The 20,047-nt window shown below is 41.5% G+C and overlaps 1 protein-coding gene and 1 long non-coding RNA gene across 7 annotated transcripts in view; one reads left to right on the forward strand and one right to left on the reverse strand.

The window, feature by feature from the left end:
• LOC118329051 overlaps nucleotides 1–1,824 on the forward strand; it is a 2,553-nt gene extending 729 nt beyond the window's left edge. The window contains exon 3 of the long non-coding RNA XR_004796777.1: nucleotides 633–1,824. This is a non-coding gene — a long non-coding RNA (uncharacterized LOC118329051). The remainder of the gene's footprint in view (nucleotides 1–632) is intronic.
• A 13-nt stretch (nucleotides 1,825–1,837) lies between these two features.
• Nucleotides 1,838–20,047, reverse strand: part of klc1b (kinesin light chain 1b) — a 23,908-nt gene continuing 5,698 nt past the window's right edge. For 2 of the 6 annotated variants that reach the window (XM_035662997.1, XM_035662998.1), the window contains exons 2-17: nucleotides 18,347–18,617; nucleotides 17,768–17,998; nucleotides 16,252–16,333; nucleotides 15,404–15,632; nucleotides 15,205–15,292; nucleotides 14,445–14,546; nucleotides 13,714–13,887; nucleotides 12,941–13,040; nucleotides 11,520–11,572; nucleotides 11,144–11,211; nucleotides 10,883–10,991; nucleotides 10,721–10,729; nucleotides 10,276–10,428; nucleotides 3,787–3,911; nucleotides 3,538–3,595; nucleotides 1,838–3,418 (exon numbers count right to left, since the gene is read on the reverse strand). In XM_035662997.1, coding sequence (XP_035518890.1) covers nucleotides 3,344–3,418; nucleotides 3,538–3,595; nucleotides 3,787–3,911; nucleotides 10,276–10,428; nucleotides 10,721–10,729; nucleotides 10,883–10,991; nucleotides 11,144–11,211; nucleotides 11,520–11,572; nucleotides 12,941–13,040; nucleotides 13,714–13,887; nucleotides 14,445–14,546; nucleotides 15,205–15,292; nucleotides 15,404–15,632; nucleotides 16,252–16,333; nucleotides 17,768–17,998; nucleotides 18,347–18,595 — 1,905 coding nt within the window. In that variant the 5' untranslated portion in view covers nucleotides 18,596–18,617 and the 3' untranslated portion in view covers nucleotides 1,838–3,343. Of the gene's footprint in view, nucleotides 3,419–3,537; nucleotides 3,596–3,786; nucleotides 3,912–5,019; nucleotides 7,095–10,275; nucleotides 10,429–10,720; nucleotides 10,730–10,882; nucleotides 10,992–11,143; nucleotides 11,212–11,519; nucleotides 11,573–12,940; nucleotides 13,041–13,713; nucleotides 13,888–14,444; nucleotides 14,547–15,204; nucleotides 15,293–15,403; nucleotides 15,633–16,251; nucleotides 16,334–17,767; nucleotides 17,999–18,346; nucleotides 18,618–20,047 lie in introns of those variants that run through there. The other 4 variants (XM_035662999.1, XM_035663001.1, XM_035663000.1 and 1 more) reach the window with 4 other exon arrangements.

A 20,047-nucleotide genomic window follows, 5' to 3' on the forward strand; every position in this document is an offset into this window, starting at 1 on the left:
GGTACATTTAAATACAATAAAATAGAATAAAATACTTACATAGAATAAAATACAACAATAGAATAAAATACTTAGATAAATAGGTAAGTAAGGTGCAACGAAGTTTGAGGGAATCATACTTTTTTTAGGGGAAAACATGTATTTACTTATTTTTACGGTTGTAGTTTAGTCTTCTTATGCATCAAACCAAATCTACCTTATTTCCATATGTAGGGTATTTACACACCCCATTACATCACATCTCTACACAAAAATCTGTTTATAGTGTAAATATAACTCTTATTCTTATTTTTTCTATTTCTATTATTGTGTTGTGTTGTAATTTCCCCAGTCTATCTTATGGTATCTTACTTATGTTTCCTATTTTTATATTATGTATACCGGTAAGTTACATATTTACCCGACTCGATTTTGCACATTTATAGGTTGTAATCTCATAATTTTCATAAGCAAAAATATTTGTATCCATATATTTTTCACCTATGTTTTGGTGTTGTGAACAGTTTCAACTATTCCCTATATCCGTACATAAAAAAAAAGAATAATTTTATTTTGAAATCAAAACATTGAACATCCTGTATCGATCTGTGTATCACCGGTCACTTGACGTATATTCCTCTCTATCCCTACAGTGGAGCTTCCGGTGCCCGTAACCGACCTGGGATAAAGAATACAACAGTGCGACCCCCTGGATCAAACTGATCACTTCACCTGCTCACAAACAGCTCGAAGAACCACAATATCCTGATTCATTGCAAAATGATCCCATCTGGCCCTTAAGAAATGTCATTTCAATGATAATGATTATAATAATCATAATTCTATACACATACAATCTCCATAATAGTTTGCCCTGTGATTCCTGTATGTATCTAGTGTGCACATAGGGCCTAATAACTCAACTTTATAGATGAATATAGAGGTTTTTTTTAATTTAATGCTGTTATATTACAATCAACCCAGCACATTCTGCAGTTTGACAGGTGATAAATGGCTCAAACCCAGTGAGTCCCGCCCATGCAAATACAACATTCTCACAAGGGGACTGCCCCCTTTGGCACCACGGTAGTACTGTGTGTGGGACTGGTGCCATGTTGCTGGTCCAGCTGGCACCTTGACGGCTGACAGAAACATGCAGTCAACCAAGCTTAAACGATTAAAGGGTCAAACCAAGTGTAACCTGACGATAGGCAGGGGCTGTGGTAAATAAGGGAGGGAACAAAATTTATTCAAAAACCTGCCAGCCACTTGCTTATTCTCTATGAATGCCTGACTTATGAGGGGGCAGGAGGACTACAGCAGGAAGTAGGAACTACAACCAGCACCACTTCTTTCATTTGAAGTTTCTGAGGGGCTTCGGGTCAACTCTCAAGCACTAATGAACTACTGAGTTTTTCTTCCAAGACAACTGAGAGAAGGAGCCTGTCAGCTCTCGGCACAAGGAAACCATCATGGGATCGGTTAATTCAAAGCTCCCGCAGTTCCTAAAGGGTTCAGGCTCCACATTAAAGCTCTGACATATACTGAGAGATTACCAGTGAGCGGAGAAACCCCGGGCTGACTTCTACCAAGAGTGGGGGGCCGGGGGAACTCTGGGAGACACATCACATCTTGGCAAGGCATCAGCGTTCACAGGGTTCCCACACTCACTTTGATACTAACGTTTAAGATCTTGCTCGGTGGAATTCAGTGTAATATAATCTGCAGGTGTGGGGACAGGGCAAAGCAGAACACTGGTCAATCCAGTTATTTAAATGCTTTAAACACAAAAATGAGAGGCCTGTAGGGAATCCACAAAGTCGCCGCACACATACGAGTAAATGACAAAAGCTTTGAATAGAAAATTGTTGGTTTTATTTCCGAGTTAAGATCAGCTATCAGACAGTATTCATGACATATGGATTTTTTTTTTTTTAAAGAATCAGATCCAAACAATTTCTAATTATGAACCTAAAGAAGTTCTATTCCCACTACGTTCCTGTTGAATTACATAATTTGGGAACTTATGATCAGATTCTATTTTATACATTTATTACAGAGGATGAGAGAAAACACATTCGTATAACAAGAAAAAGGGCAATCAAGAATAATTACGAGACATTCCAGTTCTTTTGAGTAGCTTCACTAAAAAAAACAAAAAACAATCAAAGACAGAAGACACCCATCTGAGAATTGTGCAAAATCTATCATTATCACATAGTCGAAATCTAGACATGTATCGCACATCCTAATCACTGTAAACAACATTAGAACAAGATGCGCTCACAGTTGGCAGCTCAAACCCGCCAGAGGTCTCGCATGGCACCAGAGATCATTCAGGACGACCAGGAGGAATTAAACGACCTAGTTCAGCCTCATGATTTTCTTTTTTTTTTTATACATATACAATTTTAAAAGTTGAACATTTTCATGGTTGTGTTTCTCAGCACTCTGAGGCTACAAATGACTCAGAGATTGTTCCTGTGTTTTCTCTGCAATGGAAGAGAAACTGGTGCAGAAAAAACACACACACACACTTGGGTCTCAAAGCTGTGGAGGTTAAAGCAACAGCCTATTTGAATTTCAAACTATTTTCCAAAACAAAGGTTAGCCCTAACAAGTCCCATGACTCACATCATGTCACATTTCACCCTGTTTCCCAAAAGCTTTAACCAACACCTCGCAATGCAAGTAAATCTCAACAGGCAAATGTATCACCATTAAAATTAAAGTAAAAATGATTTCTTTTTGTAGTGTGTGTAATAATTTCAGTTTTACATTATCTCATTTCAAAGCCAACAGACCTATTTATTACATTCCTAATATTTTCCTGGAGAAAATAGACATTTTTTTACAAGAAGACATCTAATCTGCACTAATAAAACAATGAATGGCACAGGAAGACACAGATATCTCAAATCAAAGCAAGGACAAACACACCAGAACAGGCAATATTATGGCAACAGATGAAGTGAAAGTGCAGAGTCTCAGTGATTGTGAATAAGGGGGATAGATGAGGTATGTCTTCTTGGCCACATTTAGGAGGCACTGAGGCAACACCGATATTAGGAACATTACGAGGGAAGCATGAAGCGAAAATTTGAATTTTAAAAACAAACTGGAAAAAAAAAAACACATCAGTTATGTATATTTGATTTTGATATATTTATGTATATTTGAAAATGTCTTTGGGTCTGAATCTTGGAGGAAATGGGTCTTTGGGTTAGATGCTGACAGGCAGAGAAATGGTAGTGTTGTTGGTGATCATTATGGCTCAGAGAACGAGCCAAAGGAAGGAGCATCTTTGGCTCGGCGAGCAGATCAGCCGACAGATCAGCTGCCTGCCCGCCTGCTCGCCTGCTGCTCAGTTTCCAGTGTAGAGATCCACAGTGCTGGAGCTCAGGCCCCGGCTCTCCCTGAAATTACTGCCTCCACGAGTCTGACAAAGAAACACAAGAAGACAGAACAAAGACACGGAAGAGGGGAAGGATATGAAGGTTAAAACATGTCTGATAATATAGCATGAGTGTTAAAGACCTTGCACAAACTGCTCCTCACCTGGAACGAGTCATCACTGGTTTTGTTCAGGTAATTCAAGGAAGCGGCTCGCTTCATGCTGTTGAACAAATAGTAAGAAGATAATGTTTGTACTGAGATCAGGGTAGAGGTAGAAGATAAATATAACTTATGTAGCAGGGGAGTTCATGTGTAAACGAGTATGAATCTACTTGTTTCCCAAAGACAAGTAGTATAATTTGCTTTATATGCCTGCTATTCATCACAGCAGAGGATTTCTCCTGTTCTTACTTGGTGCTGCGGGGTTCAGGCGGCCCATTGCCCTGCAGTTTCTTCACCAGCAGCTCGCTGCTGCGGCGCAAAACGTCCCTGAGCTTCCCCAGAGAGCCGCTGCGCTGGAGGGCTCCGCTGCCGTCCTGCAGACACACACAATCATCAACCCCATCCATTCTGCACTGAAGACGTGGGGACAAGAACTCAGAACTTTTCTTAACATCTGCAGATGCAGGTTTGTTCTGCATTAGTTGTTGTGTAGGCCAGTCCTGCTGTGAACGGCTGGATGCAGCCTAACCACAGGATCATGGCGACTTGAAAAATAAAAAGGGGGGTCTGCATTGCTTAATATTTAATATACAGGATTTGTAAATGTGTGCAATTATAGCATGTAGCACTGGCATCATTTAAATATCTGACTGCTGACCTTTAAGCATACATTTCATTATCATCCTGCAACCATCAAGAAAATGTGCTCTTGTAAAGTGACACCTTTAGAGAAAACTATAGTAACTTCAGTTCGCACAGGTGAACACATATCCATCAAGCAAGGTCAGTGTGAAGGTCTTGTTCTGGTGTCGTGGGTTATTTTTCATTTACTCAATTGATAAAAAAGAATCAGAAACTATTATTTAAATTTAAAGCAAAAATGCTAAAACATGACTTATTTCAGCATCTTAACTGGGATAATTTGCAACTTTTCTTTGTCTTTAGTGACATTAAACTAAATATTTTGGGGCTCTGGACTGTTATTGGATATCTGATAAAACAAACAATGTGAATGTGTCACCTTGGGTTCAGGACAGTGTGATGGACATGTGACATTGTCTGTCACTATATAGACCAAATTATTTATCAATTTATTGAGAAATGAATAATGATAATAATCAACCAACTTGAAGCTTTTTGACGGTATTAGTCATTTATCCATCCATCCATTCATTTTTAGATAAACATAGTGTGTGTGTGTGTTTTAATTACTACCCAACCAGTAAACACAGTATGTGTGCCTTCCTCTGGCTTTGGGAGGACCCATAACAATATGCTTATTAAATACCACTCCTTAATAAACAGCGTTTGATGTGTGATCATAATGCAATACAGGTTTATCACCAGCAGGGGGAACTGTGGGTAAATCAGAGGATTTGCATGCATTTTCCGTAAGTATTTCTGTTCCACTGCGTGGCTCTGCAGTGACCACTGATGGCACATGAATACACTTCTCCCTCCGATGCAGAGAAAAGACAAAACTTCACAAATGAAAAACTTTATTTGAGAATACCAACAAGTGTTGATGCAATAATCATCACAATGCAGAATGGTAAATATAATGCAGTCCTACTTACTAAGATAGTGCTTATAGACCTTACCATTTATGTTCTTCCACTTTAGGAAACTGAAGTCACACTATATATGTCAAGAATAGACAGTTCAATAAATAAGCATTCCACTAACACAACAATATTGTCATAATTATGTGATGTACATAGTCAATTCTTTGTTCAGAGTTGCATTAGAAGTATAGGAGTACTCATTGGAAGGAATGAAGAATAAAAGGCAAGTAGCATACTGAACAGCCGTATAGTGAATGCACTTGTCAAATCTATAAATACAGCCTACAATTACACTTCCAAGATGTTAAAGTCATTTTTACATTCAGTAAGTTAAACATCTGAAATAACATGTCGATCTTGAGGAAACACTCGCACTGTACTTTGGGTGTCTAAAAACATGATTCACCAAAGTGACAATGTTTACTTGCAAACAACTGTGTAAGAAAAAGGCAACACACTCCATTAAGCTGTGTTCAAAATACAGTATCCATAGCCGAAGTGGGCACTGCGACTGTACCACCAAAACACACACAAATACACACGAGAACTACTGTGGATTCCAGGCTTCCACTGAATTATAACGCAAGCTTCTACTAGTACACCAACAAATAAAGGCAATTCTGGGCATTTATGTCCTTTATGTTGAAATCTATTTATCAATCTCTCAGGTGGCCAGTATCAGTGCTAGATGCTCCGGTTGGTCTCTGCTGTCATATTGGCTTTACAGCAGCAGCCAATGTTGCTAATTCCCTTTGTAAATGCAAGCTGCTGTGTACATACTGTACCAGCATAGAGCCTGTGTGAGTAACCATTAAACCAAGGGCACTGAAGCCAGTAAGAGCAACTTGAATATAAATTCCCATGGCAACAAGAGCTTGCTGTGATTTGACCAATTTGCTGTCGTTTGGCCTATTTGGTGCTGGCCCTTCTGGTCAGGCAACACTACGGCATTGTTGACAAACTACTGCCTTAATATTCAGCCACAAAATAATCGACATTTTAAAAAAAATGTAAACAAATTTATTTAAAAAAAATCTAATTAATTCAAAAAGAAATGTATCTATAAAAACAAAAATAGCAATGCTCCCTTCTCATTTCCCGCCAACTAGGCCTCAGAAGTTAAGAAACTACATGTTCTGATTAGCATGTGAAATCTACATGGTACCATTCATTTCCACACTGTTCAGGCATTTGATCTCATTATCGCATTAGTTTAAAAACAGAAAACACACGTAATGGCGTAAAAATACCTTTCTTTAAAATAACAAAACATACTATAATGGCTAAATACAGGCACCAGGTTGGAAGCTATCTTTGAGGTCAACTTTCCCTTGCTGTAGAAACAGACTGCGAGTGCTCAAGGCAACAAACAAATTCAGAGTGAAACCAATTATTATTCTTATTATTCTGTAATACATTAACTCTATAGTGATCGTTTTATCAGACTGTGGGTTGGAGTGATGTCTGGAGCCAATGCTGCCATCAAAGGTGACACTCATCCTCAAAATCATTCAGTTTTTCTGTTTTGCCTTCTTCCAATAAGTTATTAGTCCTGCTCCTCTATCAAGCTAAAGAAATCTGCTATGCACCTATGAAAAATTACAAATGAGTGTTGGAGAGAGGAGAAATATGCGAGTGACTTCCTCACAGGGAAAAGATTTCACACACAACAACTTTTTTTTTTTAATGTTAAGTGAGAGAAAGAGCTGAAGTAACGGTTTCTAAAAATGGTGGGCGACGCAGGGTTAGTGAGAGGTGAGAGAGAGAGAGTGAAACAGAGCAGAGATGAGAAGACCAAACGTCCCAGCAGTTGTCAGATGAACAGGGGGACAGAGGTGACAACCAGGAGAGGGGGGCTTTCTGAGTCTCTGCCGAAGGGGGTAGGGGGGCGCCGGGAATGGCAGAGGAGCTGAGGGAGCGACAACACACATCCGTTTGCTATTGTGTTGGGGAAGGAGAGAAGGATGGAGGAATAATCTTGATGGCTTAGGCCTGACAAAAGAGAAAGAGAGAAACAGACAAAAAAAAACAGCACACATTGTAAGATTAAGAGCTCTGGGTTGGGCTTCCTACGCTAGACACCTACACATGACTAAACCTGAGCATCATCCCTCTCTATCCGCTCCACGCTGCACCAGCTTATCGTGTTAACCACTGCAGCTTGAGCTCTGGTTATAGTTTGTGGAAACCCCAATGGATGAATCCTACACAAACAAAATCATCTGAAAATCCAGCAGCACAGGAGCTGAGTTTCTCTTTGAAAAATGATTGCTGTCATAGGAGCTGCACTATAACAAGCAGGTCAGTGATGCAGCAGAGGCTGGTGGGTTGCAGTCACCGTGACTCGGCTGTTTTTTTCTTTCCTCTCTGGGTACCAGGAAGCCTGAACTTGGCACAATGCACCCAGCCAGTGACTGTGCACTGCAGACGTGGAACATCTGCAAGCATCAGCAGTGAAATGGGCGGACAAATATAGCCATTACACTGATGACAGGAGGCTGACATTGTGAATAATATCCCTATCTACAGCACTTTGAAGCCAGAAACCCTGCATAAACTTTAGCAAGATACAATTCCCTAAAGCAGAAATTTGCATCTGATGAATGATAAAAACATCATCTTAATTCTTTGGTACTAGCCTCAGCTTGCCCTGAGCTCTACTACCTTAAACACGGACTAATTATCTAGCCTTTTTATTACATCTCTACATACAAACCCACCCAAGCCTATTGTGTGGAATGAGAGCTGAAGAGGGAGAGTACAATCCACTGAGTGAGAAGAGGAAATCTGATTGACAGGCTGATTGGTTGTCATGGCAAGAGTAATCAACAAGGAAGTAGGTTAGTGACACATAGAAAGGGAAAAGGCAAAGGATGAAATCTAGAAAACATGCAAACTAACAGGCAGCACAAAGCACATTGCAGACACACACACACACGCTTGGAAGTGGAATCATGCATTTTCAAGAGCGGACGGCGGTTGTCTCTTTAGCGTTACCTCCTTGTTCAACTCAAACTCTGTAAATGAGCTCCTGTAAAGTGGCACTTAAATTAGTCCCGCGCAGATGATGTTATAATGAAAGGAGCAGGTATTTATTCAAACACCCAATACTGAAGTGAATTGTCAAGATCAGCTGTATGAGCATTTAACCCCACTCCTATAGCCTGAGTGACAGATGAGACTTTCTGAGAGCAGCATGAAGACATGTTCAGTAGGTGAGTGAAAGCTCTGACGTGCCTATCACATCATCGCTCAGCAAAAATCTACAACACAAGCACTACACACAGTACTTTACAAGCTTCTTTCTAAAGCACAAGGTAGCCGAGTCATAGTTACTCATGTTTGCAGTTTGTGAATGAATGGATTGATGGAATTTGTTAAACAATATTTTAGTCAAAAGCTCAAAAGGTCTTTGACGAATTTGCTTTTGGAAACAATTGTTAAAAGCGTGAGAATGTCATGGGTATATTTTGCGTTTTGTGTGTATTTAATTTGTAGTGCTATGGCTGTGACGTGGACAATGAAATGCTCGCACACACCCAGCAGTCCTCTGCATGCCACCACATGTTTCAAACAAAAACAGGTGCATGTCGGGTGAAGATGCATGCCATTGCATATGTTGGGCGTGATTTTTGAAGCAGTTTTGAGTAGCTGTGTTATGCATATGAACACATGTATAGAGAAGCATTCACATTCACACAAACAGCCAGCAAAAAAAACCAACAAAAAAAAAAAACCCTCCTTTCTACTTAATGTTACTCGGAGAGAGAGCGGCAGACATCAGGTTAACAGACATTTTCTCAACCAAGTGAAAACACACATGGTCCATTAGTGTGCATGTTAAGGGCGAGCCCCTGCAGGCTGGCATTGCTGCATGCATGTTTGGACTGGGTTTGGTGCGGTGAAGGGTGTGGTTGCACTTAAGTAAGGGGAGGGGTTGGGCAGAGAGGGCACAGGCTCAGGCGAGGCATCTCTGCTGGCACAATCTCGCCCTCTGGCTTATGTAAGCATCACCAAGAGGGCTTGTTCGAGCTGGGACACAGCTCTAGCCGTGTCTGTTGAACTGCATATCACATTTTCTGCACCGACCTCTTTAGCAACGAGGAGAAGGTTGGCAAGTCCAATGGGAAACAGTGTGCACAAATAAAAGCCCTGCGGCGAAGTGACACTGATGACTGTTGAAACGCAGCCAGAGCGGACGCTATAATGAGGCAATAAACCCGCAGGATGAACCATTATGTATCAACCACGCAGTTTACTGTGCAGAGGGACGAGCATCGCAGGATATTGGGAAGCCTGTCAATTGTGTTTCATGGTGTAAACATGAGACATCCTAATAGGGATTTAGACAGGCTCTATCTCCGCGAGTCCCACAAAAGCAAATAAATATTTTATATGTTGCCAGGGTGCCACGGAATGAGCTTGTGCCTGTTTTGTTACCGCTCCACTTGTGCATAAGCATCGCCAGCAAAACAACCACTTATTAAAACAAGACACTGGGACTTCATTGCCAGGCAATGAACAACAAAAAACACGATGTTTAAAGCAAACTCAGATGCTGTCAAAAACAACAGCATGCCAAGACACTCAATCAGCTTTACATTTTGCAAAAAGGGAATTCCAGGTTAACCTCATGAGAGGAACAAGGCATATGTGCAAGAAGTTGATGGACTGGTACAGATGCAGAACTGGGAATAACAGCTATCCCACTGTTTTACTGTTTTTAAAGAGGTGTGCCTCCAAATCATCATGTGAAAAAGCAGGTTCTGCAACGTGGACTTTGTTTCCGGAATAATGTCAATCAGTTTACGATGATGTGCAACGCTGACATCATAAAATAGGTCATCCAGGAATGACTAATTTGTGCTTCAGCGCGGTTTGCCCACAGTGAAGCGAGGGGCTTCCTGAGCTTCCTGTGAGGTGGATCGTCTAGTGGAACATCCTGACTGGCTGGGATTTAGGTACCGGAGCCAGAAGAGTCAGCTCCCTGCTGAGCTCTCTTGTCTAACCTTAGAAAAAACATGTCACCATCTGTTTTTATTTTTATTTTTTTAATTATTTTAATTTGTTTCTGTACCAGTCCACACACACTGTGACTTTACTAACACCACCTTGTTCTTTTAGTGAGGTCACTGGGTGTGTGTTGACTCTACTATAGTGGATTTGTACTCACCCCATTCCACTCCACGCCCATACTCACTTCCTCGCCGGTCTCAGAGCCGCTCTCATACTTAACGCTGCTCAGGCTGTCCCTGCTCCTTCGCCTGTCGCCGTCTGTATCCTTCAGGATTTCCACCACGCGTGTCTGGTGGATGGGGTCGATGCCCTGATGGGAACAAAACACGGGTGCGACACACAAACACACAAACAAACACACAAACAAACAAAGATATCATAGTCAGAACAGGCTCAGAGGTAGGTGTTAGCTACAATGTGGGTGAGAGTGTGAAGTTACATGGAGGTATGCATTTAATTAGTTTTCTGTCTCTTTTAATGCATCCAAAGCACTGCGCCACCAGAGACAAGGAAAAACTTTAAATGACTGTGAGATGAGAGTGATGTTATGGGAGAGAAGTGGAGGCTCTATGGGGGCTATCAGTTAGAGACAAACCACTTACTGTGTTGCTCTGGATCCATAGCAATGTAAAGAGAGGGAAAGAAATATCATGAGATTTGCTGTCCTAACACGGGGAACATTTTTAAGAATTTATAGAAACAGGAACTGATAAGTTATCTGCATGCAGAAAAGGACATTTTCTAGTTCAGGAAATGCTGCTGACCTGCTTGCGGGACCTCACGGCGCACTCTTCCAGGGTCTCAGCAGCCTCTAGTTTGCCCTGTCGGCGGTACAGGGCCCCCAGGTTCCTCAGGGTGGTGTTCACTGTAGGGCTGGACACAGAGACAAGCACACCATTATGTAGCCAAAGGTCATTTGAGGAACAATTTGGCCTGAGCTAATTGATAAATAAATGAATGCTGATTACATTTTTTATTTATTTATGACCAAGCTGTAAAAACAACCTTATCTTGCTCTGACTCACCTATTGACTTTGCAGGCCTTGTACCAGCCTCCATACTCTCCGTATGGAGTGTTGTCTCTGTGCTTGCCCTGGAAGTAAATAAGGGACAGGAGGAAGAAAAGAACGTGAAGGGGGGTGGTGCTTCAAACTGGATCAGCAGCATTTTTCTTGTGTTTACATACAACTATCATATCCACTGGGGCTTATATACTGTGCGTGAAGGACAGTGCCCCTGCAAAAGGATTGTATCTCACTTTCCAGGAAATGAAATAAACGGTTTCTCCATGTCACAAGAGAATTGCATTTAATACGTTTCATTCATTTAGTTTGCCATGTTTTCAGTATTTGCTCTGCTTTCGTTTACAGTGACATGAGGTGGATCACACAAAGCCCTCACCTTGCTCATCTCCTCTCTTTCCTCTGCGTGCATCCAGATGGGCTTGTTTTCAGCTGCAGACAAACAGACAAGAGAGGTGGTCTACACACAGTGCAACACGACTGGAAAGCAGATTTCACTGAATCCATCATCAACCATTTATGATGCAGGCCGGGCTTGCCATATTGTTCTACTGACATCAGCAACTACAGTACACTACAGTTCGCTTATTAGTCTGTCAAATATGGTAGAGAGACGGTCTTTGTTTTGGTGTTTCTCTGTGCTTGGCTAGAGAAATACAGGAAGAGGCTGCAGAATTCTGAGGTCTGGCACAGATACTTCCAGATGAAAATAAGTGTGAATATGTGTTTCGAACTGAAGTATAGATGCTAAAACAATGGCTAAATGTTTAAGACTGTTGTTAATAATATAAAAATGGATTCAAATAAAATACATTCACAGTCTTTGTTTTAAATCCAATCTTTTTATAAATATTTTTGAAGATTATTCCCCAAAGAAATTAAGAAATACAGGAAACACCATTAAATAGTGTTGTTGTAAAACAACTTGAGCAAGTGAAAGAAGGTGACATTGGTGATATAATAAATATACAATATAAACAAAGGAGAGACAATATGATTATCTTGTAAATATGAGCACAATTTTACTTACAGGTAACCATCCATGCTATGCTAATGTATACATGCTATAGATTCATTAAATATGAGTTTCAAACACCGACTCTATATCTTCTGAAAACAAATAAATATTTAACATTATTTACAAATGTTAAAATATAAAGCATTGTGTTGGTTTTTTAAATCCCAGGGTTGTGGAGCTTTCCCGTAACCTTCAAACAGGTTTAAAAAAAATAAATCTGAGCACTACTGTCAAATTAAGTGACACATGAAAAATAATCCTCTCAGAACAATGCGCGATGCTTTCGCTCAAAAAGCGCCAGAGCAGTGCATAGTGCAGAGTCCCTTTCATTCCTTTTTCAAAAGCAGTCAATCTAATCCCTGGAGGAAAGCCAACAAAAAGCGTAGCTTCAACCAAAAGAGAAGAAAATTGCGAGAGCTCATCTTTCAGACAAGTAAACTCTTTATTTTCTCAAATTGTTTGTTCAGATTCTTTGAGTCCTCTGAACGGTGAAGGTTGGCAACCTGCTTAGAACATCGTCCACTTTTTAAACCATCTGTCCATCACTGACCCTGCTCGCTGGTGTGAGACAAACAGTAGATGGCAGATAAGACAATGGTGGAGGAAAACAATAAAAGCAAATAGTTTAGTGTAACCCACCACCATTTTTCTTGGGATAACTTTGTTTTTATCCATTGTGTCTGTAGGTCGATTGAAATAAGAATCTCCACCACAACAATATAGAAATAGCCTTTTAAACACGTGCTTTCATATACCGTACAGTGTCTTCTATGAAGCCTTACCATCAACAGATCCAAACTCTTTCTCGTGAGCACGGGTCAGAATCTCTTTGTACAGAATCTCAGCCTCCTTGTATTTCCCCTGTTTGAGAAAGCAGGACGCCTAAAGAACAAAGAGAAGTGAAAGCACATTTCAGTGTTGGATCAGACGGGCCTATTGACTCGTAATGGGCCCCGAGAGAGCAGGAGCAGTCCGTCCGCCCGCATATTTCTCCTGTGCACCCTGACTCATGAAAAATGATATATGCCCACAGAGCCTCAGTCACTGTCTCCATACAGCCTCTCCATCACCAGTGAGACAAGACAGAAGCAGGAAGGGGCGACTTTGGAGAGCTAGAAGAAGCAAGGCAGCAGACAAAGGACTACTGGCCTGGTACCCTATAAGCAATAAGAACTGAATCAAAGTTATTCTATAAAAACCTTTGAAAACGATGGCACTAAAATTACATTTTATTCAGCTGCCTTTCATAACATTTTTTTAAGTAAAAATAAAAATAAAAAATGTGCCTTTTGTAAAGTACAAGAAAGTTTTAAAGGCCATTTTAAGCAGTTAAGAGTTTACATGCTGAACACCCCCACAGATACCAAACTCAGGCTGACAGAACAAATGCTTCTGCTCACAATAAAACAACTGCCTGTGTTTACCTTGGTACATTCACAGCTCAATAGGGACTGTAATTCTTTTCAAAATGAAGAGTAAACTCATGTGAAAGGGTTTGAAAGGAAGAGATAAAAATAAAGCTCAATAAAAGCTGACAGCGACAAGTTCGTCTCACCAGGTTGTTCTTGGTTTTGGCCACATTGGGATCATCTGGGCCCAGCCTGGACTCGTAGATCTCCAGGGCACGGCAGTAGTAGTACTCCACCTCCTCGTACTTGCCCTGGTTCTGACAAAGCAGAGCCAGGTTGTTCAGCTGTTTGGCCACATCTGGGTGGTCCTTCCCCAGGACCTGATGGAAATCAGAAAGCAAATGTTTTGAATTAACATGTCAGTTTGTGGCTCTGCCTGAGTGGCTTTTCTACATGCTTATCCGCCCTTCTGTACCTCTTGCTGTTTTCACGTCTGCCTGCTGCAGGCACTCAGGAGATCTAATAAAAGGCTGGCTGATCAATAGAGTGTACAGAATAGAGCTTTCAGGCAAAGAGAAACTCGCTGTACCCCTGTTGAGCTCTGTAGCTTCGTCATGTCTCCTATCCATCTTCTGCCTCGCTCCCCTATGCCTGCTATCCATTTTCAGCTGTGCTCTCAATTAAACTCTCTAATTCCCCTCCGACACGGGAATGGCACCCAGTGGAAACTTCACAGACAATTTAAGAAAATCATTTGCTCTTTTCCCTATTAATAGTCACTGCTGTTTCAGTAGCACCAGCTGACATTTTGGAAATATTATCACTGTTAATTAGTTTATTACAATGAGCTAATTGTTCACAGGTTTAGCCTTGAGATGAGGCCTCGATAGCAGTGATGTGGTTGGCTCTACTGGTGTAACCCAGGGATATGGCCTACCTTTTCTCTGATCTCCAGAGCCCTCTTACAGAGAGGCTCAGCCTCCTTGTACTTCCCCCTCTTTCCATACAGCACAGCCAAGTTGTTCAGCGTTGCGGCCACCTGGACGGACAGAAACAGAACACATTTTAATGAGGCCACTTCCTCTCTCTGCTTTGGTTCACAATATCGGAACTTAATTTACTGTTGTCTAATGACCAATGTTGTTATAGTTCAATCAAGCAGTCTTTCCAAAAAGCTCAAAGCCACCTGGATTACACTGCTGAGTGACAAGAGTAATGACATGAGGAGAACTGCAAAGCCCACAGAGCTGCTGGGACCAGCACTGCACTTTAATAGCTTCCTTACGAGGTGTTTTTGTGCCACAGTGTAAATCAATTCTTACAAATCTGTTCACAAAGGCAGTGAAATATGTATGTGTATACATATATTAATGTTTTCCCATCGGTCTCTGTATTCCAATGGCAGGAATGTTGTGATTTGGTTCATGCTAGATGTATGAGCAGACACTGAGCAGTTACGATTGATAGCTTTCAAGCCCACAGGCACATTGTCAAAAATCCATACTTTAATAGCAAAAGAAATCCATACAGACTGACTAACCGGAACAGTTAATATAGTAGACTGTGTGGTTATTGCCTCCTTGTTTACAGAGTCTATGAGAGATTATGAACCAACACCAGATGACTAATCTGATCTATCAAAACAATGGATCTGTCCACACGAAGATATGGTTGCTATGACGATGGCGGAGTCTTACAGCGGGGTGGTCTTTGCCCAGGGTTTTCTCCCGGATGGCGAGAGCATCGTTGAGCAGATGGGCGGCTTCTTTGTATTTGTTCTGATCCCTGCAAGAGTGAGAAGGAGACACAGAGCAAAATGATGAGACAGAGGGCAAATAAAGTGGAAAAAAATAACAGTAGAACTAGCCAGAACTCCCATATGGAGACATTCCTGACCTATAGACCAAGGCCAGGATGTTGAGCATGGTGGCCACGTCTGGGTGGTCGTGTCCAGAGGTCTTCTCCAGGTCCTCCAAAGCCTGCTTGCAGAGGGGGACAGCCACCTCGTACCTGCCCTGGGAGGCATACTGGATCACCAGGTTGTGCAGGGTTCTCAGACGGGCTGGGATCTCATAGCCTCCCTGCTGGGCTGCAGCCACGGCCGCACTGTTGTGTTGGTGCTGCACTGTGGGGCGCAGAGGCAAAGGGCAAAGGTCAGCTTGGATATCAAAGGGAGACGATCTGAGCTGATTATATCGCTAACCACATTTGCATGTACACAATACTGTGGTTTCCGGGAATAATTAGATTGTAGGCATAATTTAATTAGTATTTAATGGCTTAACACAACATTATCTACCCCAGTGTCCTGGACTTACATAGATAGTGAGGTTAATCTACTGGAAGAGGGATGTGACACCAGATAATCAGCCCTATAAGACCCTAATATCAAATCAAAACAGCCAGCCTTATTCAAAGCAGGTGTACTTATTATAGACTTCTTTTAACAATTTTAATACATTTTAATCAAAAACACATTAACTGCTATTCACTATGTAAAATGTTACGTATCATGCTTTAATAGTCTTCATCGTTTTACTAATTGATATTCTAATAATGTAACGATCATTTGTTTTAATCACATATTATAAATGCTTTTGGATAAACATCTCTTATTAGCTATTGACTCTAAATAGTGACAGTATCAAACACTATGACAGAAGAGCTATGTTATCACATTGTACGCCCTATGGGTGTGTACAATCATGATGTCATGCCGAATTGCTGAACACTGTTGTTCTTACTTCCTTGGCCGTGCTCCTCCTCGTCATTGGGGAAGAGGTCGTCCAGGGAGTCCTTCGGTGTCTCTCTGTCCTTCTCCTCCTGCTGAGATTATAAAACAGACCTGCCTGTCAGATCCCCTATCAGACAGCAGGAATCACAGCCGACAATTTGGGAATCATCTGTATCCGATATGTGACATGAACAATGGCAGGTACCAAAAATAAAGAATGCCAAGCACATGGATCCGATTACCTCAAAGCAAGCATGCATGAGATAATGTCTATTTGCAAGCTTGATACTTGTATGTATGATTACACCAGAGTGGAGAGATGATGATGATCAGAGATTTAATTTACCAGCTGGCTGTCCTGTAGTTTTGTCACGTACTCCACATTAAAATGATACTTTCTATCATGACTTTATTATTTCACCTTGATAGGATAACTTAGATTTTAAGGATAAACTGGACTCATTCATATTTATCAAAGTCTTTCTCCACTACACATCTGCTCTGTGAATCACACTCCCTTTGTTCTCCTTTGAGGAAAAAGATAGAAAATCTAAAGGAGAAACATGTATGTTATATCTATTGGTTTCATTCTGGGGACCCCTAGTTGCATTAATTCGACATACTGTTAGGTGTCTGTATATGTAGGATGGAGACCTTATTTCAATGCAATTCAAACCCTCCATAAAGCGGTAACGAAAACCGTTTATCATAGTCAGAGTCACACAGAGCCAAACAGCAGCTACACGACAGCCACAGACTCTGAACAACACACATTAGTCTTCTTCTTATCTAATTTACAAACATGAACACGCATCTTCTTGCACCTAGGCCTTGATTATTGAGCCACCAAACAAACCTTCAACAGCACTGCTATGCGTATCTATGTTTACAGGCTGGATACCTAATTAGCTAATTGAATAGCAAGTAAAAGCTACCTGTGAATGTGTGCTTCTCGCTCTTAAAATTCACTGCTAACAACACACTGTTACCACCTCTTTTTGTGACTAAGAATAAGGTGAGCAATTCACTGCAACTCATCCTCACCACCAGATCAATGAGGGCCTGAACAGAAAGGCTCATTCCTGGAAGACCTTATAATTACTTAATCCTGTTACAAACAACAGCAGCTGTTTTTTCTGCAGTATCAGATATCAACAATGGTTTGCTGCCTTTTAGAGTTACACTTGGAGACAGTCATTTCAAAGCAGATTCAAGATAAAAGATTCAGTTCGCAGCACAGGATTTGTTTTTCTTACAATGTCTGACCCATTTAGATTAGTAACAAGTCATCTCCATTTGGCTGCACAGGCTAAATAATAAATGAAATCTGAATCCAGTCAGTTAAACTCTTAACTGTGTTAGAAAGGAACAGTATATTTTAAAGAAACCTTTACAGCTAAACAATGGAAGGACTGAAATAACCTTAAAATGTATCAACCCAATCTCCTGAAAAATATATGAGACCAAGTACTAATTAATCTGTAGATACAGGGGCTTCAGTCTTATCAAGCGTATTGAGTACTTACAGTGGGTGAGACATCTTCATCATATTTTTTGAGCTGGTTCATGAACTCCAGGTGTTTCTTCTCCTCCTCCAGCTGGGCCACGCTCTGCTCGCTCTTCTGAAGCTTCTGCTGGGTGTTGGCCAGCTCGTCCCTCAGCCACTGGTTTTCCTGGCAAAGCCTTCTCACCTGAGCACGCAGCTTCTGCTTCTCCGACTCCACCGCGTTCAGGTGGTTGGAAAGGGCCATCATCACCTGGGAGGGAGACAGCATCGAACAGCAAAGACATTTAACGAGGACAAACTGCTGTAGCGACAAGGCACAAGAGTACAAGCTGAGGCCGATTCTGAATGAATCATGATCACCACACAAGCTCAGTATAGAATGAGGAAGCAGCATAGAACAGTAACACATGGCTGTGTGGGTTAAATAACACAAATTTACTACGTTGTGAGCCAGTCTCTGTTTTTCTGCCAATTCTGATATTGAAAACTCTTTTTCTTAAGACATATCCTCCTAGTGACCAAACTATCTACTCAGCAGAAAACTGAAGTAGGAAAATACTGTTTTGCCCTCCTCATACCTTTAGCATCACCATCTTACCTGTGCTTCTCCCAGGCCCAGTTCAATCATCTCCACGGACTTGCGGAGCAAGTTGGACTTCTCATGCACCAGGTTGGCCTCTTCATCTTTCTTTAGGCACTTGATGGTCTCCAGGAGACTGTGGAGGATGGAGTTGTGCTCGTTCTTCAGGGCCTCCAGACCCTGGATCACCAGCTTTGTGTTGGAGATGATCTCCTCTTGAGAGAGCTTCTCGAGCTTCTCTTCTCGTGGATACACCATGGTGGACATCTTCTATGTAGCTCAGGGAAACCTGCACAGATAGAAAAAACAAAAAGGGAAACAGCTGTTACAACAGGCTAACCCCTGGACACTGTGGGAATATTTAAATTGCAGCAGCTGCAAATATAAAAATGACAATTTCAAAACAGTCTTCCAAAGATACAGCTGTGCTCGTATAACACTGAAATTCACAAAACAGAACCCGAGAGCTCGGCTGAACTGCAACTGTCACAAAATGTCTCCTTCCTCTAGTTAACTAAAAGCATCTTCATTTTCAAATGATCTTTCACACTATAAACCACTTCAGGCATTCTTTGCTGGAGTGACACGATACTCTCTGTTTAAGAACATCAATGTCTGACAGTACAGAGCCCTGCCCTCGCTGCTGACACACACCATGTCATTTATGTGCTCCACTAATGAGCTCGTAGCATGATCCACCAGCAACATGACTGCCATAAAGTGGAAATGAATTTGTGTTTTATTACTACTGGGGAGATGAGGGATTCAAATTTTATGAGCGAGATAGGTCAGCATTTTTCTTTGCTGGTTAAATTATAATAATATAGAATGTGTGCAGTTCAATATGGGAAGAAAGAAGGTACTTAAAAAGATAAAACAAGACAGTCTGAGTGAATTTCTCAGCTGCGAGTGTTCAACGAGTAGCCACATCCAAATAAAGACATGCGTATAATGCCGGCTTTATCCACAGCTGAGGGCCACAGGGACACGGTATCCTGGTGGACAGACTGTGGGGATTTGCCACCTATAATAAGCTCCGGTTGCGAGTGGGGCTGCAGCTTGCGGTGTAACAGAGGGCACACAGATGCTGCAGTGTGGGTGCCTTCTGGTGCCAGCACTTTATCCAAACAGAGGCCTAGCTGGCTGCATGACTGGCTAAAGAGTCAAGGAGAGAATGACATGACAAAAGCCTCAGTATTTCAGCTCAGCAGCTGGTCAAGTCACAGAAGAAAAAAAAACTCTGTGTCAATAGTATTGTGTCCTGAAGAAATGTCAGCCCTTTGGTGAGTGCATGGAACATGTGCTATTTTTCCCCAAACAGTCTGAAGATGACCAATGACTCACTGAGCCACGTCCCTCTTGGCTACAACATGCAAATGTCAGTGCAAAATTAGCTCTTCCTCTTGTCCACATTACAAAGAGGCACATAGCTTAATTTATTGCAGCAGTTTTTTGGTCCTTTTTTATTCTTCTCAATAAGCAACTGCTTTAAAAAGACAATTGCTGAAAATGCAACAGCAAAGCCAGGGAGTGGCCGTCAACATAAAAATGTGTAAGTATATTTTTTCTCTTGGCAATGGCTCTCCAGCTGGTGGGGTTTATTAGCTGCAAGCCCCTCATCCTTCAGCCCTCTTATTCTCCTCACGGGGGGGGGGGGGGCTCTAAAATATAGAATGCATAGCTCAACATCGCCTCCCAAGTCAGAAGGGCAGGGCCGCT

This window comes from Morone saxatilis, unplaced genomic scaffold, assembly GCF_004916995.1.
Source record: "Morone saxatilis isolate NCDOM2014 unplaced genomic scaffold, NCSU_SB_2.0 Contig19, whole genome shotgun sequence".
Lineage (NCBI taxonomy): Eukaryota > Metazoa > Chordata > Actinopteri > Moronidae > Morone > Morone saxatilis.